Source organism: Oryctolagus cuniculus, chromosome 1 (genome assembly GCF_051225735.1).
Source record: "Oryctolagus cuniculus isolate XC-2025 breed Fujian yellow rabbit chromosome 1, ASM5122573v1, whole genome shotgun sequence".
NCBI lineage: Eukaryota > Metazoa > Chordata > Mammalia > Lagomorpha > Leporidae > Oryctolagus > Oryctolagus cuniculus.
The window spans coordinates 79,570,211-79,594,762 of NC_142867.1; the positions used below are offsets into that span (position 1 = coordinate 79,570,211).

Consider the following 24,552-nt stretch of genomic DNA (forward strand, 5'->3'; position numbering starts at 1 on the left):
AATTTGACAAGGAGGAGTAATGTGTGTACATTTTACATATGAGTCTAACTAATACAATGTCAGGAAGCACAGAAAAGTTGTATTTTAAAATCTATATTGTCTTTCTCTTCCATACATCAAACATCTACTCTATAGTCTGCCTTTAGGTGTTTACTACTTTATGTTCAAGGAAGACAAATTTGTTTAACAATAGAAGTTAAGAAGTGATCTGAAGGGCAGGTGTTGGACTGACTTGAGGTATAGCTGTTAAACATCCTTGAGATGCATGCATCCTAGATCAGAGTGCTTAGCTTTTGCATTCCAGTTCCACTTTGGATTCCCTGCTTATTGCTAATGTGTACTTTGGGAGGCAGCAAGTATGGCCTACTATTTGGATACCTGCCAACCACATAGGCAATCTAGGTGGGCTTTTGGGGACTGAACTAGTGGATGGAAGATCTCTGTCTCTGACTTTCAAATTAAAAAAAAAAAGTTTTAAAAAGCGGTTGGACAAGTGAATTTTTTCAGGAAAAATTACATACTTCTGCACATTTATGAATATCTGAAACATATACACACAAAAACATATACATAGGTGGACTAAAGGTATAATATCTATGTAACTGTGTGTGTTGTTCATATAGAAACACAAACATATACACATGCAAACAATGTGTTTTATCTGTTTGATGTTACCTCTATCAACACAAATAGTTATGGAATTATTTTATAATGTATATTTCTAGACAAAAAAACAAAATACATTCCCTACAATCCTTTTTCAAAAAATGTATTTACTGATGTATGTTTTAAAAGGTGTTTTTGTTGTCTTTGGGGACAGCATCTCTGATTTCATCTATTGTCTACTGCTTACTTTGTAAACCCTGGAATTCAAATGTGTACATCATTCAGAATTTAATACTAATTAATAGCATGGCTCCTTTCATATTAGAAAACTATTAAGACAACATTCTAAGCATCTGAGGGGAATAATCTTAAAGTCATATCATAGTTTGTTTTTTTAATATTTTTCAAAAAAATAACTGACTTCACAAACACCAACTAGAACATGATTTAGACAACTGAGAAACAGGCAAGTATATTTTAAAATGCTAAAATAAAACACATTTATACAAGTACAAAGTGAAACAAGGTTGATAAAAATGTTAAACTTTATGAAAAAAATCATTTGCAATTCACATCAAAATAATTTAACATTCTCTATTATTTTAATAGTACAAGCTGCAACAACAGAAAAAGAACAAATATGCGCACACAGTTTTAAAATCAAATAAGTTGTAAGTGCAGAAAAAGTAAGTACAAGCACTTATAGCCCACACAAATCTTTTAGGATTGGCACCATCTCTCTAAAACATCTATATTCTATATAGATTTCTAATTACAACACCACCAGCAGCTGCCATTGAATTCTAGAAACACACACAATATACATAGTATATTTGTTCACATTGGGAAGATCAGTGAAATCCAACCAACTATTTTATACATGCCTCATTCTTCAATAGACAGTAGAAAATCTCCCAGGCCTCAGACTTTCTATCATAGTGAATTCTGATTTATCTTTATGCTTTCACTGATCTATATTTTTTCACAGTATAAAATTGTAAATGGTAACTATAGAGATTCTGACAGCTTGAGGGTTATTAATAAGCTGTAGCTAAATATGAATTCAGATAATACCTTTGACGACTCCAAAACATGTACATTTTGCTGGGAGACTAGTGTAGGAAATGTGTTTTTTTTTTCTTTCATTTTAAAAAAGAGTGTTTAATTCCTGGTTTGGAAGTCACAGAACTGTAGCAGAGACATTACACAATTCAGTTGCAGTCAGAAATAGCTCCTAGTCTTCCTGATCCCTTGCTGGTAACACAGTTTGGGAAAGACTGTTGCTTTCAAGGATTAGCACATTTGGGGATGCACTTTTTTCCTTCCATCAGTCAAATATTTTAGGGTTTTTCCTTTCCATACTTCCTTTCAGCTCCCCACCCCTAGCCCAGAAAGATGATTCTTCCCAGTTCAGACTTGGTTGGTCTTCTCAGGCTGACCTCACTCTTCTCCCAAAATAGAAGGACGCGTGAACTGCTTAGAATGGTCAGGATAATGCAATCAAACCAGATCTTCTCTTTTTCATCCTGGAATCAAACTCTCCTTTTGGGTCACTTTGCTGAGCCTTAGCATTTCTCTGTACTTTGCCCTTCCTTTTAGTCACTGCTGGTCCCAACTGAATTATCACTGGGCACCAGGAACAGACTCCTTTCAAGGAAATTAAATGAGAATAGGTACCCAAATGAATTGTGAAGTTCACATTCCAGCCCTAGAATGAATATTCAGTTCTTTATTGTAGAGTTACTATTTGGAACCTGGTATTAGAATTGGCAAAGAGACAGAGTTAGCATCATTCCAAAATAAAAGATCTCAAGAATGCATTAGTAATAACATTATGTCCAATATACAGTATATTCAATGAAGTGGCAAAGTTTACAGAAATAGAAAGGAAAATACATCTTGTTCTCTAATTGGATAAGTCATTTGTATTATTACAGTTAGATTATGATGTCATATGGAATTATCAGTTGGCAATTTGCTTGCATTACATTTTAATTTCTAATGATGTCTCACACAAGATAGTGTACATTTTAAGGAAATAACGTACTAGAAAATTAGAGAATTTGATAATGGTGAAAGTTAAAAATGTTCTATTGATCAACAGAGTACAATTCACTGTATTTCAGAATAAAATGAAAATCAAACTTAAAGATTTTATGAATCAAAGCTTAAAATTTATAGAGTATATTTAGAAAAGTATCAGTACATATGAAATCAAGACAGTAATCCCCAGGTGAACAACACATTTTTTGATGAGGATCCAGGAGTACTAAATACTTACATTTGTTTTTTGGTAGAGGCAGACATTTGTTTTCAGCAAACAATGAAGTGTAGTTAGATCTCACTTCTATTCCAAGAGACTCCTTGAGATCAAGGTGGCAAGATAATGTTATTTTCAAATCTGACATGGGAAGTTTGATTTCTTTTAAATTACTATTACTATTAGTAAATTAATGTTAGTTTCTAATGCTTTATTTTGAAAGATTTGTGTTAAATTTTCAAAAAAGAAACCAGAAAAAGAGTCTATCAACAAGCAATGTATTCTCTACAAGTAGAGAATGATTATTTTTGCCAATGGATAGACTTCCCTTTTTCAATTACTTTTTGAATAAATGTGAAATAAAAAAATACTTACCAAAATAAGGTACTGAGCAAAAGAAAAAAAAGATTTATTTTTCTCTCTGCCAAAAATATACTTGTGCCTCACAGCAAATCTTTTTCATAAGGCTATCTTTAGTATAAGGCTGGGTCAACTGAACTCCGTAGGACACCTCCTCCTTTTATTACTATACTTATTTAAGAATTGGACACATTTGGTACCTGAGGGTAGCTGCAATGGGACGGAGAGATGACAGTAGAGCTATGAAGTCTACCTATATGAATCCATCAAAGCACAGGTGTATCTATTGTAACTAAACCTCTTTTCTGCAGTATTTAAACAATGACAATATGAAGTGCACAAATTCATATTAATTATTTTAAAAAGGAAAATATTAATACTTGCTTTGCCTCTTTTTTGGAATGGCTAAGAAAGACTGTATGGTTAATATTTATTAAGGTTCCTCTGTTTCAATATTCTGTATTGCTTTGAAAAATCTGTCATAGTTCATAGCTGCCCTATTGAAGCAGCCAAGGAAAGTTAAAACCACTGCTCACTGGCATAGCTGAATCTCTGCTAAGCCAACTTGATGCAGTTTAGAATTTCCAGTGTATTAAGATGGTGTTGATTTTTTTTTCAACAGTCCCTCTGATTGTGACAATGTCTTTCTTGGGTCTACGGATCACTCTTCCGGTGGTGGGACTCAAAAGGGACAGAGGAGCTCTTTGTGCATCAGCTTCTCAAAAGAAAGGAATGAAGAAGCCCAGACACATATTTTAATGTTTTAGCTGGCGATACTAACGGAACAGCATTCATTAGGAGTGGCTGTGTTTCACGAAAGAGATAGCAGGGCTTGAGCTCAAGACTTATTATAAAGAGAATTTCTAGCTACACAATGCACCCCAGTGAGGGAATTACAAAACAGTGTTCCAGAAAATATTTTTTTTTTTTTTTTGCTACTCCATTATTGATTGGCAACATGGTGAAATAGTCAAGAAATCTTCCATTGGTTTTCTTGGTTGATGGAGGTGAATCTGAAATAACTAGGTGGAATCCCAGATGCAGGTTTTTGGAAGAATATTTCACAACCAAATTGGAGAGGAAAGTCTGGTAGGAGCCCTGTGGCACATTAGCGCAGCACTCTCTATCCAGTCGTGTGTTATGAATGGGACTCACAACAACGCATACTGTGCCCAAGTCACTGCTTTTCAAGGTCATTACAGGAAATGGGGAAAAAATGAAAAAATGAAAAGAAAGAAAAAAAAGAGAAAGGTTGATGTTTTGGTCCCAGACGTTTAGTTCGTTAGAAAATGTACATTCATGTTTGGTGAATCAAAGACTCTTCTGGGAAAAAGATCAAAGTAAACAAATAAAACTTTTTACAGTTGCTTATTAACTGCGCCTTTTCGCCCTCCACGATGCTGTTTCACTCACTGCCTTCCTAGAGCAAAGCACTTGGTACGTAGCTGTTTTCACAGACTCCTTGTCAGCCCTCAAGAGTCGAAGCAGTGTTTCTTAAAAGCCCATGTTTTCTAAGGCCACTAGCAGAAAATCTGCCCAAAGATTCGTGGTCGGTGTCTCGGTCAGTAGTGGTGAAATAGCACTATGAATCTCGTGGTTCCACTGCGGGTGTACTTGGCGTCTTCCACCTCGGCCTTGATGGGCGCCTGTGCGCGCAGGAACCCCTGGAAGGAAGCCGCGTGGGTTCCAGGGACCTTCACAACGACGAGGAGCTCTGAGTGTAATCTCTAATGATCAGAGTGTCATATTTGGGCGACGATGGGATGCACAGCGCCGACTCGGAAACAGGCGAGTTGGGGCTTGCGCTCCCGGAGTCCACCGAGTCTCTGAAGGGGGACGGCGGCGTGAGTGCCACCAGCTCCTCCAGGTCCGGCTTGCCGGCCGCAGCCTCGGGCCCGGCCGCCAGGCTCTCCCGCGCAGCGCCACCCCCGGCCGGCGGGGCCCCCGCCGCGGGCTGCGGGCCGCCCGTGACCTCGATGGCCGGCAGCGGCTGGATTTCGGCGAACGTCGTCATGGTCGTGGGCAGCTGGATCTCTTTGGGGATCAGGTAGGAGGAGCAGAGCGGGGCGCCCACGCCGGGGCCCGGAGCGGCGGTGGACAGCATCATGGAGTTGAGCTCGCTGATGTTGGCCGTGAAGCGCGTCACCACGCTGCTGATCTGCTCCATGAGCGAGCCCTGCGACGAGCTGCTGCGCGCCGCGGGCTCCGAGCGCAGCGAGGGCACGTCGTCGTCCGTGCGGCTGGCCGAGCCCGCGCGCCGACTCAGCGTGCTGATGGGCGACGGCGAGCGCGGCCGCGCTGGCGCCGGCAGCTGCTCCTCGGCTTCCGCCACGTCGTACAGCGCCTTGGGGCCGGCGTCCGGAGGCTCCGGCCCGCCGGGAGCGGCGCCGCCGGGGCAGCCCGTGCTGCCCGGGGCCCCCGCGGCCCCTGGGCCCGCGCTCCCCGCGCCCGCGGCCAGGGCGCCGCGGCTGTCGGTGCTCTTGGGGAAAGGCTTGATGACAGCCGTTTGGTTGGGGTTCTCTTTCTTGTTGATGTGGATAGACAGCCGCTGCCAGAGGTGCTGCCCTCGGCTGCTCCTCTCGTTCTGGGCCCAGGTGACGGATTTCCCGTTGGAGCTGCGAAGAGAAGGGAGAAGAGAGATGACTCGGGGAGGTCCGAGGGGGCTTCCTTGAGCCTTCACTGGTGGTGCTTAAGAGCTGGAAGGGCTTTTACGCACTTAGGAAACAATGCATCGAAAGGACACCTTGTAGGCGACTTGTTTCACACCTGAGAGACAAAAGACCGAGAAGCGATGCAAGTGACTTGTTTTGAGTTAAAAAGCTGCTTTATTATAGCAGGCCTTCAGTTTATCGTGTGCTGAAGGGGATGTTATAAGGATATAAGAGCGTTGATGAGGGTTCTGCAGTAGTTTTGGGCCCACTCGCGAGTGTCAACAGCTGCTTATACTGCAAACGTAGATGCAAGAGCTTGGGAGCAGCACTGCCTGAGACAAGGCAGGCGCCCCCTACCGCTGGCAGCCTTGGGGTGGAAAGTTGGCAGCTAGGACCTCAGCTCACCGACAGTCATCAGAGGGGAGGGAAGGGAAGAGGTGAGAAAGTCAAAGGTTACTAGGAAGTGGACAGTGGTTCGGTTCAGTTTCATATTCTGCAAGTTGGCCTATATAACTAGGGATTTATGCCTGATTTCCTGAATTTGCCCTTGTTTTTACTTACTCTGGCTTACCTGCAGGAAACACAAATTCAGTGAACACATAGACACATTTCTAATGAATTAGAAGTTTCCTACTTCATGAAACTTCGCATCACACGTTAATTTTTAGGTATAAAACCTAAATAACAGTTCCACGAGGGAGAGGGAAGTATATGGGCGCTTAGAGTAGTGTTCTCAAAATAGGGTCTCGATGAGTGTTGCCTGATTGACCTTTTCCTCTTCTCTGGGCATCTGAAAGCATCTCTGATGAAGATGAAGGTGATGCCTCAAGCTCCTTACCACTGAAAAGCTACCCAGCCTCTGGAAGCAGACTCTCAGGAACCTGCGCGTTCATGTTCAGATGATACGGCCTGACCTTCAGGGAAGCTATGTGAAAAGATCCTGGTGTGTGATTCCTCATCACAAAGGAATCTGTTATGCTAAGTCCAGACAGCTCTCTTTTAGGGGCAGTGACCAATATAGCCTTGGGCAGACTAAGAACAAAAGATGTTCAAGAATCCAATTCCATCAACTCAGCCAGTGAGTATTAAACTTAATTGTGCATAAGACACACCTAGGGCATTTGTAAAAAATGCCACGCACGATTCCAGATTCCAGGAGATTCTGATGGTTCCAGAGATCTTTGCTCTTCACAAACACCCCACCCTCTTATCCCCAAAGTGATTCTAACCTGGTGTTTCACAAACCAAGAACCTCTACCAGAAATCTGTTTTGTTTCTTTTTCTGTGTTCCCATTGCTCCTCTGTCCTCCCTGTTGGAGGGTGGCCTGCATTTGCCAGGTAGGGGCCTGAACCCTATTTGCACCCCTCCTGACTGCAAATGCCAGATACGTTCTCTCTGAGACACCTGCTCCCTTGGTACTAGACACTATTTCCATAAAACAGTGTTTCTTGCTTTTCTCCCATGCTGCTTTCCATTTCTTTTATCCCTTTTCGCTTTGTGGTCTTCCATTCTCTAACCCCTTCACATGAAATCACATTCCATTTAACCTACCCCGTGTATTGCAACCTAGTATCCCTCAGAATTCTGGAATGTGAGATTCCCCCCTACCTTCATCTTCTGGAAAGAATGCATGGGTCATTTCCAGGTTTGGAGGTTCCTAGGTATCCATAGTAGCAGAATGGACACTGCCAGATGTCCGATTTTCCTTTCTGGTCAAGTTTCAGAATTTTTGTTTCCATTTTGCATTAACCTGACCTGCTACCTTTTAAGTTTGACCTGTATTGTATTTTATTTCACCAGGAGTCCACTAAGTTCTGGAATATGGGACAGAAGCAATCCGTCAGATTACTTATGAGATTTTATTGGGAGGATGATTGCTAAATACTCCTTTTCTCTCCTACCAGCAAGATAAGAAACAAGCATTTGAGAAAGGGCAGTTTGTATTTCAGGACCCTAAGGTCCCTTTTAATGTTAACAAAGCAGAAGAAGAATTGGATTTGTTTGACCTCAGTGATACTCATATTCTCTCTCTCTCCCTTCTTTCATGTAATGGAACATGACTTTGGATGTTAACAGTGACAGTCTCTGGAATCATCCATTAACCATGCCCCAAACATGATAGCAGGTTGAAAAAGCTTGAGGTCAATGTGTGAGAAGGAAACCCTCCTAACCAACCAGTACTGTTCAGAGAAATGGTGTTTTTCCCTGTAGTGCCTTTGCTCTCTGTTCCCATGGCTATGAGCAATAGGGATCACCAGACCATTTGAATAACATTGGAAGTGGTCACAGGAGACACCACAGAAATGTCAAAGTCCAGGCACTTCATTTCATATTTTTTGGACATGCAAGATTTTTCTCTCAAAAGTCATTGAGAACTCTTAAGAAAAAAATGCACTCATGACATTAGTCTATTTATTAGTGGAATGCAGGTTCCGTAAACACAGGGATCTCACCTATATGACATTCATTGAGCAGGGATCTAACCTACACTGTTCATCTGTCCCTTTTCACTTCATGGTCTTCATTCTCTGCTGCTTGCCTTGAATTTTCATTCTATTTAATCTACCCAATGTATTGCAATATGACAGTTCTCAGAATTCTGGCATATGAGACGTTTCTCTAACGTTCGTAGATTTATCTCTGGATAACTAGGATCTTTCAGCTACAAGAACCACTCTGTGTTGTCATGGAAAGTATAATGGTCAGGAGGTCCTAAAACTTGGATTCAAATTCTGGATCTGCCATCCTGGATGCTTGGTAAGAATAACCTTTTCAAATCTCAGCAAGAAACAGGTAAGATTTCATTTGCAGGTTATGTGAGACAAAGTAAGCAAAAATATCTATTAACGAGAAAATGTTTAAAGATGTGCAGTTTTTGCATTTCACATGTATAAATATTTCAGAAATAAAAACAGTATACTTAGTGCTATTTTGAGCCCTGGCTTAAAGAGCAGAGAATTCAGTGCAAAATAAAATGTGTAGTAAAGCCATAAGTTCTTTCTGGTTGTTTCTACTTTATCTGACAACTTTAACAAATACTGGAGTCCCATGACCCATCACCTTATTTTCTCCTAAACTGTATCCTTTGGTGATCACATCTATTCCGCTAAATCTCTCCTTATTTATCTTCCTCAAATTCTTGCATTGTGCTCTCTCCCCATCCTCTTCTTTTACTTTTTCCCTTTTGCTTAAGTACATCTTTTTTAACCTTAATTATCTTGTCTTAAAGAAAGCTTTCCTGACCCCACACCCAGCTAGGCTAGATTCCCATTACCCCTGAATTATGGCATTAATAACAATGCTGTATGTCCACCTCGTCTGCTGGATAGGGGGCAGGGTTCATGAAGTCACAGACAGGATTTGCTATTTCCTGTTACGTCCACAGTACGCAGTACATTGTCTAGGACGTGGTAGGTACTATTAGTAATATTTTGGGGCCAATAATTGGAGATGTGTATCTCATTTAAAAATCCATGCTGAATTGTTTTTGTTACAATTATATTTCAAAAAGAATGCTATTTAAATTTTATTTCATTTATCTTAAGGTTCTTTCTACTTATCATAAGTCCTTTTTTTTTTTTTTTTTTTTTTTTTTTTTTTTTGACAGGCAGAGTGGACAGTGAAAGAGAGAGACAGAGAGAAAGGTCTTCCTTTGCCGTTGGTTCACCCTCCAATGGCCGCCGCGGCCGGCGCGCTGCGGCCAGCGCACCGCGCTGATCCGATGGCAGGAGCCAGGAGCCAGGTGCTTTTCCTGGTCTCCCATGGGGTGCAGGGCCCAAGCACCTGGGCCATCCTCCACTGCACTCCTTGGCCACAGCAGAGGGCTGGCCTGGAAGAGGGGCAACCGGGACAGAATCCGGCGCCCGATCGGGACTAGAACCCGGTGTGCCGGCGCCGCTAGGTGGAGGATTAGCCTAGTGAGCCGCGGCGCCAGCCCATAAGTCCTTTTAATCATTACTAATCAGTGCATACAAATCAAAGGTATTTCATTAAATATAAAAATGCAGATTTGATATCGAGAAAATCACAAAGGATTTTTTTATAACTCATTATCTGAAATTTTTGTTTCAGTACAGTTTCTCAGTTCTGAATATTTGTTGCAGCAGTATGGGTAGTGGAAATGAGATACGACTCAAGATTTGAGGTATGAAATCTGATCCTGAGTAATGCTGGACAAATCACTTAATGCCTTTGAACCTCTTTCCTGATTGGTAAAGAATGGAAAAAATAAATCTCCCTCCCCTACGTCACATGATTTGGGGGAGTAAGTGAAAATGTCCTACATATAAGCATCATTTATAAAGCATAACACTTGTGCAAATGCAAGGAGGTATTCAGCACCAACGAGTTTGCCATTTACTTGTGGTGAGAAGTTGTGTTTATTATTTAGGCTGAGATTTATTTATTGTTTTTTACATAGGGTTTATATCTTTGTCCCAGGTGAGTGAGGGAGGACAAGGGGAGGGTGCTTTTCCTTACCTGTCTGTAGCACTCCCCTCACTGGATTTTTAGTGTTAGGAAAGGAGGAGGAGGAGAGAGGAATGGAACAGAGGGTGACAGAACAAAAAGGTTTGCTCAATCTGGAAAGGGGACCAAAAGAAACATCTTGCTCTTTACCAGGCACCCTTAACCCTTTTACAGAATATGATACTATGTAATGCAGTGTCCTCTGCTTTATGATGATTTGCCTTGTATTTCTGAAAATCAAAAAGCAGCATTCAAATAATGTCATTTGAGGCTTTGTGTGTTTGTTTTTGTTTTACATTTTGTGTTTGCCAAGAGGACACCTGCTATCGTTATTCTCAATAGTGTATTCTTGTTCTTTCCTTCCATGTAGGCTGCTTCAATAATTTATTCATTTCAGGCTCTGAATATCAGCACAATGACCTTTTCCGATTTCCCTATTAATATGCCCAAACTTGCAGAAATGAGAACATTCTGCTACAGCACACCATTGTTAGAAAACAAACATTTACAGAGTTTGACCACCAAAAAGACTACAGAATTTATCATTTTGTGTTCATATTATATGACTGATGCACAATCTGTGTAAGTTTTTTCCTTAGAACTGGTTTAAGGATTTATCCACCATATAAGAAATTAAAATTCCTCTTTTTACTTCACCAAATTTAAAAACAAGACAAACTGAACTCTTAGTCTTTTGTTACGTGCTTTATTAGGACATTCCTAACCTATAGGGTTTCAGGGCATCAGAATAATGAAATTTATCCTCTAAAAGTTAACATGTGCTTTTTATTAAAGATTGTCTTCATACTGATCCTCTCTTGTTTGTGAATTCTGGGTTGGGGAGCAGCCAAGAGGAGATGTAGCTTGATTATGAGCCTCTTAATATATAGATATTTTGGGCCGGTGCTGCAGCTCGCTAGGCTAATCCTCCGCCTTGCGGCGCCGGCACACCGGGTTCTAGTCCCGGTTGGGGCGCCGGATTCTGTCCCGGTTGCCCCTCTTCCAGGCCAGCTCTCTGCTGTGGCCAGAGAGTGCAGTGGAGGATGGCCCAAGTACCTGGGCCCTGCACCCCATGGGAGACCAGGATAAGTACTTGGCTCCTGCCATTGGATCAGCGTGGCGCGCCAGCTGCGGCAGCCATTGGAGGGTGAACCAACAGCAAAGGAAGACCTTTCTCTCTGTCTCTCTCTCTCACTGTCCACTCTGCCTGGCAAAAAAAAAAAAAATATATATATATATATATAGACATTTTGAAAATTGAAAAAACTTGAAATGACATTAGCAAACTCTTGTGGAATGACACTAGAAAATATTAGGCCAATGAAAGAAATTCATACATTAGGAATATTTTAAGAAAATTTGCTATTGTAGTTTCATTTTCCATTCATTTCTTTAAACTTTTTATCAATATATTTTGTTCTTAATTTCCTTTGAATTACAATATACAGTAATATCTTTTTTAAAAGACACTGAGGAATTTGATATATTCAGACATTCCAAAGTAAGTGGAATGATTTCTTTCTGAGCTTTGCCTAAAACCTGACATACTGATTTTTGAAAATTACGCTGAGAATCAAACTATAATATGTAAGAAGATGGCAGAATCATCTATGTGAATTTCCTCAGTTACAGCATAAATGGGTGCAAATAGCTATCTTGCTGACAAAAAACACTTTAAATAGCCATGATGATGTATGCTTTAGAGAAGTATGCAGAGAGGAAAATACTTGAACTAATGGAAATGAAGCCAAGTACTAAATTCCCTAACACAGACATAATCATCAAAGCCATACCACTTTATATTTGCATAGTGCTTTACAAAGCAGTTTTAGGAATACTCTGAAAGTCAAAGGTAGGTAGGTAGGATCAACTTATTTTCTCCCTTTCAAGGATGAGAAATCTGAAGAAAGATAAGGTGATTTGGCAAATGGCAACATGGAACTAATACTATCTCATGATTTCCAATTCATTTCATGACTTTACATTGTTGATATTTTCTTTTCAAAGTTAGTTGTCTTTATTCTGTGTAAGAAGGGAGCCCCAGGGCTGGTGCCATGGCTCACTTGGTTACTTCTCCGCCTGGGGCGCCAGCATCCCATATAGGTGCCGAGTTCTAGTCCCGGTTGCTCCTCTTCCAGTCCAGCTCTCTGCTGTGGCCCAGGAGGGCAGTGGAGGATGGCCCGGGTGCTTAGGCTCCTGCACCCGCATGGGAGACCAGGAAGAAGCACCTGGCTCCTGGCTTCGGAATGGCACAGCACCGGCAGTGGCGGCCATGTGGAGAGTGAACCAATGGAAGGAAGACCTTTCTGTCTCTCTCACTGTCAAAAAAAAAAAAAAAAAAAAAAAAAAAAAGCCCCAACTGGTATTTGGAGATGTGTGTTTTAAGCAAATTAGTCACATGATTTATATTCTCTCTTGCTAGATGTCTCTGTACTTCTTAATCACACACTTCATCATCTCAAGAAAGCACCCTATATCTCTTTTTGGTCGATAACTTATATAGCAGAACTTGATTAAACATTATCATTTGCCCGGGATGACAGAAAGGCTTGATGATGAAGGCACTTGAAGCCTACAATCATATAAATTAATATTGTAAAGCAGTTCTCAACCTTTTATCCCAAGCTGTGATGCAATTAAAAGAAAGCAGTCATCTTATAAGTAGTACTAATTCATTCATTTTGTCTCTGATTTGTTTTGGAAGACCAGTAAATGTGCATGATGTAACTGCAGGTAAAACCTTAAATCTGTAGTTATTTTCGAAATCTTTGTCTTTCAACTACTACTAGAAATAAATGATGTGGGATGGGATCATTTGATAAATGACATGGAATTTTTTAAAGATTTACTTTCGGGCTGTTGCTGTGGTATAGCAGATAAAGCTGCTACCTGCCATGCCAGCATACCATACAGGCACTGGTTTGTGTTTCAGCTGCTCCACTTCTAGTCCAGCTCCCTACTGTGACTTGGGAAGGCAGCAGAAAATATCCCAAGTGTTTGAGACCCTGCCACCCACATGGGAATCTCTCTCTCTCTCTCTCTCTCTCTCTCTTTCTCTCACTCTCTCACACACACACACACACACAGAGAAAGAGAGAGAGGGAGGGAGAGAGGGGGAGAGGGAGAGAGAAGGAAGGAAGGAAGGAAGGAAGGAAGGAAGCAAGCAAGCAAGCAAGCAAGCTGTTCCATCTGCTGGTTCACTTCCCAAATGGCCGCAACTGCCAGTGATGGGGCAGGCAGAAGTCTGGAGTCTGGAAATTCATCAAGGTCTCCCACATGGGTGGCAGGGACCCCAATATTTAAGCTATTTTTTGCTGCTTTCCCAGGCACACCAACAGAGGACTGGACCAGAAGCAGAGCAGCTGGGACCTGAACCAGGACTCAAATGGGATGTCAGCATTGACGGTGGCAGTCCAAGCCACTGCACCACAGTGCTGGTCTCGAATCAAATGATTTTGATTCATCAAGGCTTTTTCATAGTGTGACTGAGAGGCATTGATATGTGAGACAACCCTCAAAGAGAGCAAAACTGAATTTGAGAGTGAAGATCTGTATAGAAGAAAGAGAACAAAAGGATGTATTTTGATAGCAAAGAGTTGTTTTTCCCCTTCCTGGGACTTTGAAATTAGAAAGCAGATGGACAGGTGTCAGGGGGCTGATGGCAAGGGAAATGAGAATGGCAGTGGAGCATAGGAATAAGCAGCCACTCCACTGTGGTACTGTAGAGTGCATGACTGTAGGCTATAGATCACGAGCAGTCGTCAGGAATGCGACCTGCCTACAGAGGAGGGATTGAATCTAAGCCTTGAATACTTGGTAAGATTATGGCAAAATACATACTAGCCTCCGCAAAGGATAGCAGTGACAGAAGTATTAAATCCATAAGGAATGCTCAAGAGGTAACCCACGGTCCATTTTGACATTGTGGGTATGCAGTAGAAGTGCAGGCATCAGAAGTTGGAGTTTGGATTTCTTAGCTATTCAAGACTCTTATGACTCACAGGGTTCTTCTTGGTTTTGTTGTCTGAGTAACTCAGTAGGAAGTAATCCTGGGCTTCTTGTCAGTGTCTGGAACAGCTATATGTTCCAATATATTTGGCCAGAGAAGTTGGCTAATTATTACAACCATATAGAATCTACACATTTAATCAGAAAAAGAATTAACAAAGAAGTACTCAACAGTGTTTTCTGTGTTATTCTTCAATTAGCTGGGTTGTTATTTAATATTATGTATTTGATCTTATTTTCCTGCTTCAAAAACTAGTTTGCATGTAGGCAACGATCCATAATCTTTAAACCCTCACCCCAGCTTTGTCCATTAACATTTTTCCTAGTCTAGCTTTAGTTCTGGTCCTGTTTTAGGAAAATAATACCTAATTGATGTTTGTTGAGTTAATTAGCCCTTTACCCATTGAGGAACCAAAAAGATTGACATAAACAAAATAGTGGTGTCCAGGGCAGATCTAAGAGGTTGTTCCAATAGTACAAGGACACAATGTAAGATACCAACAGGTGCAACAAAAGAGTATGGAGAGAGATGTATTGATATGAAAACTATCCAGAAGGAAAAGACACTTGTCTTTGTCCTTTTGGGTTTTTCTTGTTGGTTTCAGAGGAATTCAGAGAAAATGCTCACCAGAGAAGTTACAAGGAAGGATTTGCAAATTCAGCATGGCTTAGTGAGGCCTTAAAGCTTGGGTGTGTTAAAATTGTATTTAAAACCCAATTAGTACATGCATCATGTGTATGGCAAAGAAATGAATTCCACACAACTAATGAATGAACCCTTCCCACAGCCCTGTGGGGTAGATTTTCCCTTCTTAAGTAGCAGTGGCTGCATGCTTCAGTGATGATTCCCCACAGAATATCATTTTTCATGTCTGTAATCCCTAATAAAATCCTTGTGGGAGGAGAACCACTCCACCCTATTTTCCCTTGTCTTATGGTTTAACAGCAATAGGAGGTTTTCTCAAGTGTGTTCCCAGTAGGTTATTAAAGAGCCCAGTGGTACCAGTGCAGCTGCTGCTTTCCCCACGAGTCTCCATGAAGAGAAAGCATCCTAAAATAGGATGTGACTCAGGAGCATGTGTCCAACATTGGCAAGGTGTTGAGCCACCATAGAGTTTTCTTGCTTGAATTAAGCTATTTCTTTTGATGTATAATTGAGTTACCTGGACTCAAGATTACTCCTTATCCTGACATTTAAGTTATAGGCTTTTGCTGAGGTAGAAGCAGCTTTAGAGTTTTGCATTTTTTTCAGAGCAGGAAATGATTTCTTTTCCAGCTGTCACTCTAACACTCAATTACAATTTAGTAAAGATAGAACAAAACAAGATACAGCTGTTTTGTGTCTGTGGGTTGGGGCAGCCAGGAACAGTTTGTGGAGGAATTCAGCTTCATTTAAACTTTGAATAAAACATGGCTTTGGGATTGAAGGCAAAGAAGAGTTCTGGAATAAATAATAGTTCCCATTTGCATAGAATTTTGCTGTTTTCACCTGTATTATAATATTTGACCTTCACAAAAGCTGTCTTATATAACACTTTCCAAATAGCACTTTTAATAACTTATTATCTAGTTGGCTCCCACAGTAAACCCACAGCACTCCAAGGAAAGTGACTTCCTGTGCTTCCTGTGCTTAGTATGGCGCCTGGTGCAGAGTATATGGGTTGGGAGTATTAAAAAATAAAGCATATCATAATATCTTGAATGCTTAGTATGAACAGGTATTATTAACACGTACTACACATATGAAAGCTGATATCTATGGAACTTAACTAATCTGCCCAAATCAAATCAAAGTAAATGTGTAACAGTGCCCCAGATCTGACCCTAAATCCACACATTGCCACTATGCAGTATTGTCTCTATGCTATGTGCCAAGATGCACATTTGAATGAGGGAGTTAACCAGATGGATCCCAGTCGAGCTTCCAGGGAAATGACAATAAGGAAGATTTGTTCATAAAGTAACTCAGTAATGAATTCTGAATCTCTGAATCGGCCTTCACCTGGATACTGCAGAGTCCTGAGGGACTGTAGGATAATAGAATGTCCCAGGAGCCTTACAGTGGTTGCTAGGAAAATGATTTGTTTAGGCAAAAATCTCCTTTCAATCTTAGTAAATAATCTTCAGCTGAAGTTTGTAAGGTAAAACTAATGAAGGCTGTGTTAGTTTTTTGGCATGTGTCCTGGGTGGAGACTCATCATCAACATCTTTTTTATCTATTGAAGTCACTTGGTTTAAGAACATTTTTTGATTATTTTTCTTACCAGGGGAAAAAAGGCATCTGTCACAAATAGGCACCATTCTCCTTGGAATGCTTGGGATATTCAACACTGTATCCTTGTACTATGAAAACAACTTTTAAAATAACTCTGTGAGCATTATTTTGCATATGTGAATCTCCTTGTTCCTCAGAGATAATGGGAATCTTTGGATTCTTAGAATTGGTAGGGGGCCAGTGCAGTGACATTGCAGGTAAAGCCACTGCCTGCAGTGCCGGCATCCCATATGGGTTCAAGTCCTAGCTGTCCACTTCCAATATAGCTCTCTGCTATGGCCTAGGAAAGCAGTAGAAGATGGCCCAAGTCCTTGGGACCCCACACTAGCATGGCAGACCTGGAAGAAGCTCTTGACTCCTGCTTTGGTTTGGCACAGCTCCGGCTGTTGCAGCCAATTGGGGTGTATACCAGTGGATGGAAGACCTCTCTCTCTCTCTCTATCTCTGCCTCTCCTTATCTCTCTGTGTAACTCTGACTTTCAAATAAATAAATAGATCTTTTAGAAAGACAATTGGTAGACATACACATGAAAATAGCAGACATTCTGATTAGTATTTTTATTTTACTTGTAATATATATGTATTCATACATAATCCCATTTATATTATTTAGTTTAAGAAACATCTGTGCATGTATGTTTTCATATGCATGCTATTATTTCCTCAAAACAATCTGTGAGGTAGTTAATCAATATCATATTCATTGTACAGACTATAAAGCTGAGGTTGAGAGGGGTTCATGGAACTTTTGTGCACAAAGGCAGAAAATACTTAAGGTGTAAACTATTGCTATATTTTATATTAAAGCCCATCCCTTTCAGTGGGTTGCTAATTCTAAGGAGTGCAGAAGACATGGTGATATATAAAACTACAGTCAGCTTTGAAGGTATGTGAAGTATAATAGCAAAAAAAAAAAAATAGGTGCAGAAAGCCTATTTCATATCTTTTTTAATTTCCTGTATAAAACATAGTGTCATGTAAAAGTGATCAACAAATGCGATTTTTTTCTAAAATAAGGAAACCTTTTTTGAAGAATCAATTCAAAATGACACACGATACAGGAATTAAATGAAATGATTGATTTATAGTTTCATGGTTTCATTTCAACCTAGCATTGTTAATGACTTTTGCTTATATTTGGTATTATCCACCTACTGGAGAAATGACAGTAAGACTGAGTGGAAACTATTGAAAAATTTTATGCATATCTTGAGGTGAGACTAAAAGCAGAAAGTATCCCTCACAGTTCGCTTTGTCCTCTACAGCACACGGATTTAGACTTGATGACCATGTGGCAGGCCGCTTCCTCTTTCCTTCTAAATTTCTGCAGGAAATAAAAACTGTCAATTCTCTTGTTTCAAATAAATATATACATATTTCTATATAGCTACTGAATTATCAACAAAACTAAGAGTATATACACGTATGTATTTATATGTGTGTATGTGTGTGTATGCACATACGTGTGTATTTCACAGGCAAGGGTAGCAGCCTCACACTGGCTTTGACTAGCTCCTCCTTTTTTTTTTTTTAATCAAAAGAGTGTTAGACAAGAAGAGGACTGAGAAGAAAAAAAGATAAATAGCCATGGAATTGAAGTACCCCATTTGCTATTTCATGTTATGCTTTTCAGTCTGGAGACTGTCCAATTTAATAGCACATAAACAGAGTATACATATATCATATTGATTAGTCATTCCTTTGAAAAAATAAGCAAAGGGAATTAGAAATTTGGTTTATATTTGTGATACTTAAAGGTAGTAATTTGTATTCAAATCACCAGACATTAGCTAGACTTTGGGATTTTGCTGGTCTTATAAAAGATTTCCCTAGGAAATGACTTTTAAGATTTCAAAGCTGCTTGGAAGACATAATTTTGATCTTCTTCTTTTTGATTAATATATTTTCAATAAAATTAATAGGCAAACACTATAGGAAGTAAGAATAAGAATTCATGAATAAATGGCTCCAAGATCAGATAAGGTAAACCAGATTAAATTAATGTCTGAACCTTTGTTATATAAACATTCACAGAGAATCTCCACAAAGGACATGGAGCACATATGAGGGGGGTTCAAAAAGTTCACAGAATGTCTGTATTTGGAAAAAATATGCAGGGATTTCAAAATGTCTATATCAAAATAAACATGTTTTAATCCCATCTTCCATGAGCTTTTAGTAGTACCCTTGTAGTGCTGGCTACATTGTTGTCACTTGTGCCTCCATCCCTGATTTTATTCTCCTGTGCTCATCACGAAGTATCTCTTGCACTTGCTCTACTTTTCCAAAGAATACAGTTTATGAAATTTTCTTCTAGAAACTCTTGAAACTTGACTTTGTAACTATATACTATGGTGCTTTCCCTCATTCGTTTGCCACGCCACAGTCCCTTCATCAATTTAAATCTAGACCTTATTACCTGGAACACAAATTTCATAGCTTAAGGTAGCCTATTATTGTTACATGTTCAATTTGAGCCAGTTTTATTTGTTTTTGCTTTTTAACACCATCAATTCCTTTAGAGCAGAAATTATTTTCTCCTTTCCTGAACACCCTATGGTTCCTAAAACAGTGCTATCCATATACAGAAAGTTACCCTATGTGTTTTTCCTCGATTTGTTGATTGAATCAGTAGATCCAGAGTGCTGTTTGGAACTGAGGATGTGAAAGTGAACAAACCCTTCAATTCCAGTGAAAAGATACAGGCAATCAGTTAATAGGCAATATAAGAGGTATATATAAAGGGATAATAATGAATTTGGAAGAGATAAGATGGGCCATATGATTTTCAGAATGAACACAAAGAGGCACGGCATTAGAATTGTGGCTTGACCCCTGAATTTGACAAATAGAAGAGGAATGGGTTTTAGAGAAGATAGGTAGAAGCAGAAAGGGAGGACAGCCCAGGTAGAAACAGAGCATATGGTAAGAAGTAATACTGTAGAAAGAAGTCAGAGTGTTTGGGAATGGTAAGACACATGGAGTGTCTTGGAGGAGAGAATATATGTGCTGAATAGAGGGAAGGTAGACACTGAAGGGTTTGTTAAGGTTAGCTTATGATCTTATGATTCTTAGTGACTGGCCTTCATGGAGCACAACACAAGCATCTCAACACAGAGGCCAGGAAGTACTCTGGTGGCACACGCCTGTTGAGCATGGGGATGATAACAGTGATTCCTGAGGGTGGAATATCTAGACACCCTGGCTCCTAGAGCACTTCCCTGTTTAGGACTCTTTTTCACTTCTCCTGCATCTGCAGGATTCTGCTCTGAAACACACTTAGACTGTCCACTGTGAAAATGGAAAAGATTACAAGTTATACTACATTCAGCCAGAAAGAAAAAAAATAATCTGTTTACCTGAAGGTAAAAAGACAATATAATAGTTCAGGAAGCTAGTGTGCACTGAGTATATAATGAGTATATAATGTTCTCATTCCTTTTCAAATGTTGGGGTGGAGAGAAGAGGGCAGACTTTTAGAAGTATCTATATAAGACCTTCCCACCTACAGATAGGATGGTAGTGTTCTGCTGCAAGCAGGGTAAAACTCCCTCTCTGCTCAACAGGCAACCTGGCTCTGGGATAATCACCCAGGCAGGAATTCATAGGCTACTGTCCACCCTGCAGTTTCACCATAAAAGAAACACAGGCAAATGAAATGAAGAGAAACACTCTTGGTTTCCTGTAGTTGTTTTAACTTACATTAGCCCCTTTCTGGGACTGGTTATTCAGTCCTGGTCACAGTATCAACTCAGATGTTTGTAGAGTGAAGCTTGACTATGATTCCAGGAAACAATTTGGGAGAGGAATGGAGGTGGATAGGAAAGAAGGCATTATCAGTTAATACTAAAATTACCTATAAAGTTTCAAAATACAGGCAGATATATTTTCCTAGCCTTTCCAACAAGTTTAAGAGTGAGAAAATTGGGATAAACACTGCAACTCCTAAATTACAAACTGTTTACATTGCAATTGTTTCCTCTTACATCTTTTCCCTTAACTTCCTTTTAGGAGTTATACTTCCTGGATAGATGCCACTATGTGTGTGTGTGTGTGTGTGTGTGTGTATGTACACACACATGTATGTGTGTATTTATAAAAACAAATATGTTTGACAATAAAAGATAAAAAGGCTTTGTGAATTTTAGCCTCTCTGTTTGTATGCCTTCAGTTCTTTACACTGCTAAGGGAAAGATTTCTTAGCTCATTGAAGGACTTCTTATCTCCCTGTCTCTTTTTCTGTCAGTTTTTATTTAATTCTAAAGAAATTAAGAGAGAAATTAGAAAAGGGAGGCCATTTATTCTCAGTTAACTGTTTATCTGGAGGACTGAGATGGTTACTCCGAAAGGATGTATTTTCTATAGCATGCACTATTCCTCTCTCTTCCACCAGGATATGCTAATATAATAAGCCTTGTCATTACCTTAGCTATATCCAAACAAGTGAGGAAACACAAGTGCAGCGGTCTCTTGCTGTTGCAGAGAAACCTGGACTATTTCTGGAGTAAACATGTTGAGTGGCTACCTCTGTAGATCAAGACCTAACCCAAAGTAGTTTGGTCTGTTTAACTTGGGGAATCCTTATTGTGTGTTCCCCCATAAACTGCCCCTCTATTCTCAGCCAACCCAGCCTGGAGAAAAATCTGATCTCTAGGGTCATCAGACTTGAAAGCTGTAAGCAATGACAAAAGAGCTTTAAGAGTTTTGTATGGCATAGTTGAGACCAAATGCTTGCCATGAACAACTCCATTCCATCTCCTAGGTGAATGAATTATTCTAAAATATCAGTTTATGGTACAGATAAATTGAATAACCTGAAAATTTGTTATACCACAGATTCCAAGGTTTTATTGTTTGTTTATTATCAATGATTTTTGCCTAGTATGTTTGATGGGCAACCAAGTTTGCTACATTTGAAAACTCCAGTTCTGGACCTCAACTCTGAAGTTATTATGGAAAGAGTCCTTAGTGTCTCATTTGACATAGTCACTTTCACTCTGTGCAGCCTACTCTTCTTCTGCTTACCTAATTTTTTTGTATGTGAATTATGTTATTTTCTCATATCTAAGTGGAATGAAACCAGGAACTCTAATAACATTTTATTGTGTTACCCCCACAAAATAATCCACTGAAGCTTATCTTTGAGACACTGATGTCCAAGGATAGCTGTATAAGGAAAGTGCATATGAGGCTATCAGATAAAAAAAAGTTCCTACATATACCCACACCCTTTCATTGCCGAGTCCTTAGTCTTGGCCAGGGCTACTATACGTGTTTCACAATACTGGACACATTTTTACAGATAGCAATGTGAACGTTCTCCGAATAGTAGTGCATGTGGTTGTCCTCGAAAAAAAGTCATTAATTTCTTTGAACACAGAAATGAGTTCATTCCACTGAGGAAACAAAATATTTTGGGGTGAAATTTCAATAGAGTTATCTTCTTTTTAAGCAGCTGAACCTCAAGCTTTACTTTCAGTAAAGACACACACACACACACACACGTACATACTCATCTTCCTGGACTTTCTCTTTTCTATAATCCAGGGTGATTTGAAAGAATTCCCCTCCCACACTTCTGTACCAAAGACAGATTGTGAAATGCCACAGCAAATTAGAAGTTAGCTCATGATGAGTGACTCTTCAACTCATGGCTCTTCCAGAACTCTGAAGCTATTTAATGATAATAACTATCCTTGTCATTAGAGCCTTTTTCTTGAAACTCTGTCTCATGCAATAAAGCACGTTCATTACATGCAACACAGCTTAGTTGATGTTTATAGTTCCAAATACTCCAGCTCACTGGGTACAACCCAGTTGAGAGTGCATAGTATGGAGGAACATGCACAGCGTAGCGACAGGTAGTATTCATCAACAACACAAAGAAGTCAAGGAGCTGCAAAGCTATGGTAGCTAGAGGAGGATTAGCTTTCCTGATTTCAGGTTGAGAAAAGCCTCTCACCTCTGTAGTCCAGTGGGTTCACTAGCCTTTGCCCTTGGCTGTGAGATGATGTCACATTTAAAGTAGATCACATTGATGCTCAGGTTTGTTCAGGATCAAGTGCTGGAGTATTCCCTCAATTGCAATCCTTCCCTTAGAATCAGTCCTAAGTGTTTGCATTTTTTTTAGTAGGTGATTGGATAGTCCTGGAATGAATTTCCTCCAATCTCTTCCACTTTGCAAACTCCAGAATCATATGACCAATAAGTTAAGGCCGAGGGGAAAATGGACTGTGAGCTGAGGCTTCAGACATGCAAAGCGCACAACCCTAGGAAACAGCAGCAGCTGGGACAGGAGGCTCCCTTTACTTTTATGAGGATGGTATGGGCTTTGCAAATCAAACACACACAGAAAACCAGTTGTGGCCCAGGTAGAACAAATTATATGGAATGCACAGTTGAGTGAGGACTCAGACCAGGGAGCCACCTGTTCCTCTAGCTTGCATACATTTATTTCACACCACCTCAGGCCACTCACAGTTTGCTTACCTGCTCATTGTTGCTCTCCCACCATTCCCCATACTCCCTTTGGGGGTGAAACATTCTATTTCCGACTTGTGCTGGGCCAGTCTCCTGTCTTTGTACCTGGTAAGCATGAACAAGGACAGGAGCAAACAGAAAGACGTGATTGTGTGCTTAACTGCCAGGCTGAGGAAGTGCCGTGACTGCAGAGAGGGTAACCCCATGTCAAAACAGGGGTTCCTGCTTTGCGATGCAAATGGCCGACCTGTGACACTTATCAGATGTTTGTGGTGGTAAGTGGATAGCATTGCGGACTTGTCATTTCTTGGTTAAATTACATGTAAACCACCCTTTTACATTGCCTATTAATCTGCAAAGTCATCACGTTTTAGTTAATGATTACAAGAACACAATTCCTACCGTACAAGAAAAAGATGAATATCAATCAATAAGTTAAAATTTATTTAGTGCTTACCATGAGTCAGACACTGTTAGACTCTTACCCAAGTTTAATTTTGGCAGAAGCCCTGTGGCAAAAGCTGTTATTATTTCCATTTTGCTGATGAAGAAGTCGAAGATAGGTTTTGAACACAGAGACTCAAAATTCAGAACCCACCCTTTAGTCATTATAATGTCTTGCCCTCTATTATAAAAAAATAATTATTAACATAACAAATCATCATTGAGTGTCATTATGCTTGAATATTAGGCGCTGGTGATGTCAAAAGAGGTAATAAATGTTCTTTGGATGTGAGAGGTTTCTATAACCATTCAGCTGAAACTTCATGGTCAGTATTGTGTTGCCTGTATTTTAGCAAGGATCTAGGTGTTTCATATAAAACAATTTATGAGGTTCCCAGCCGCTGTACCCTACAAGTTTAAGAGGCAAGCTTCTTATACTTTAGTGGTGGTTTTCTGAGCCAACAAGCTTTCACAGAAATGATCCATTTCACGCAGTTTAAATTTGTGGCTTAAGTAATGAAGTACTGTGATTCCCATTTGCCAAATGAAGAAACCGAGACTTACTTAACTGACTTCCCCAATGTCATATATCTAGTACTTTGACAATAACTGTCAGTGGACCTTTCAGGTCTCCAAGACTCTTAAGGAGTTATTACCTCTTTGTTTATAGAACTGGACCCTTAGATGGTGCCACTACACCCACTTCCTAAGTATTTAACAGGAAAATTATAAATAGAGTTATAATTGTAAGACTGGTTTACCCCCATTATATTCATACTATTGGTAGTTGGTTTTCCCTGCTGTGTCAAAAATAATACCGCATAGAAAAAAATCAAGATTAATATTGGTCCTGGGGCACAGGCCTTCTTCAATTTTTCCTTTTCTAAAATGTTAAAAGTAGTTAGTATTTGGATGAAAATGACTCACTACATCAAGTCAAATGGGTATAATTTGTTCATTTATTCAGTGGATATGGTTGAGCATCTATTGAAGTCTAGGA

The 24,552-nt window shown here is 40.0% G+C and overlaps 1 protein-coding gene across 4 annotated transcripts in view; it reads right to left on the bottom strand.

Annotated features, from left to right (window-relative positions):
• Window positions 1-969: 969 nt before the first annotated feature.
• GRM5 (glutamate metabotropic receptor 5) overlaps window positions 970-24,552 on the bottom strand; it is a 557,227-nt gene continuing 533,644 nt past the window's right edge. For 2 of the 4 annotated variants that reach the window (XM_051820823.3, XM_051820833.3), the window contains exons 9-10: window positions 23,118-23,213; window positions 970-5,841 (exon numbers count right to left, since the gene is read on the bottom strand). In XM_051820823.3, the coding sequence (XP_051676783.2) occupies window positions 4,923-5,841; window positions 23,118-23,213 (1,015 nt within the window). In that variant the 3' untranslated portion in view covers window positions 970-4,922. The remainder of the gene's footprint in view (window positions 5,842-23,117; window positions 23,214-24,552) is intronic. The other 2 variants (XR_007909731.3, XM_051820841.3) reach the window with 2 other exon arrangements.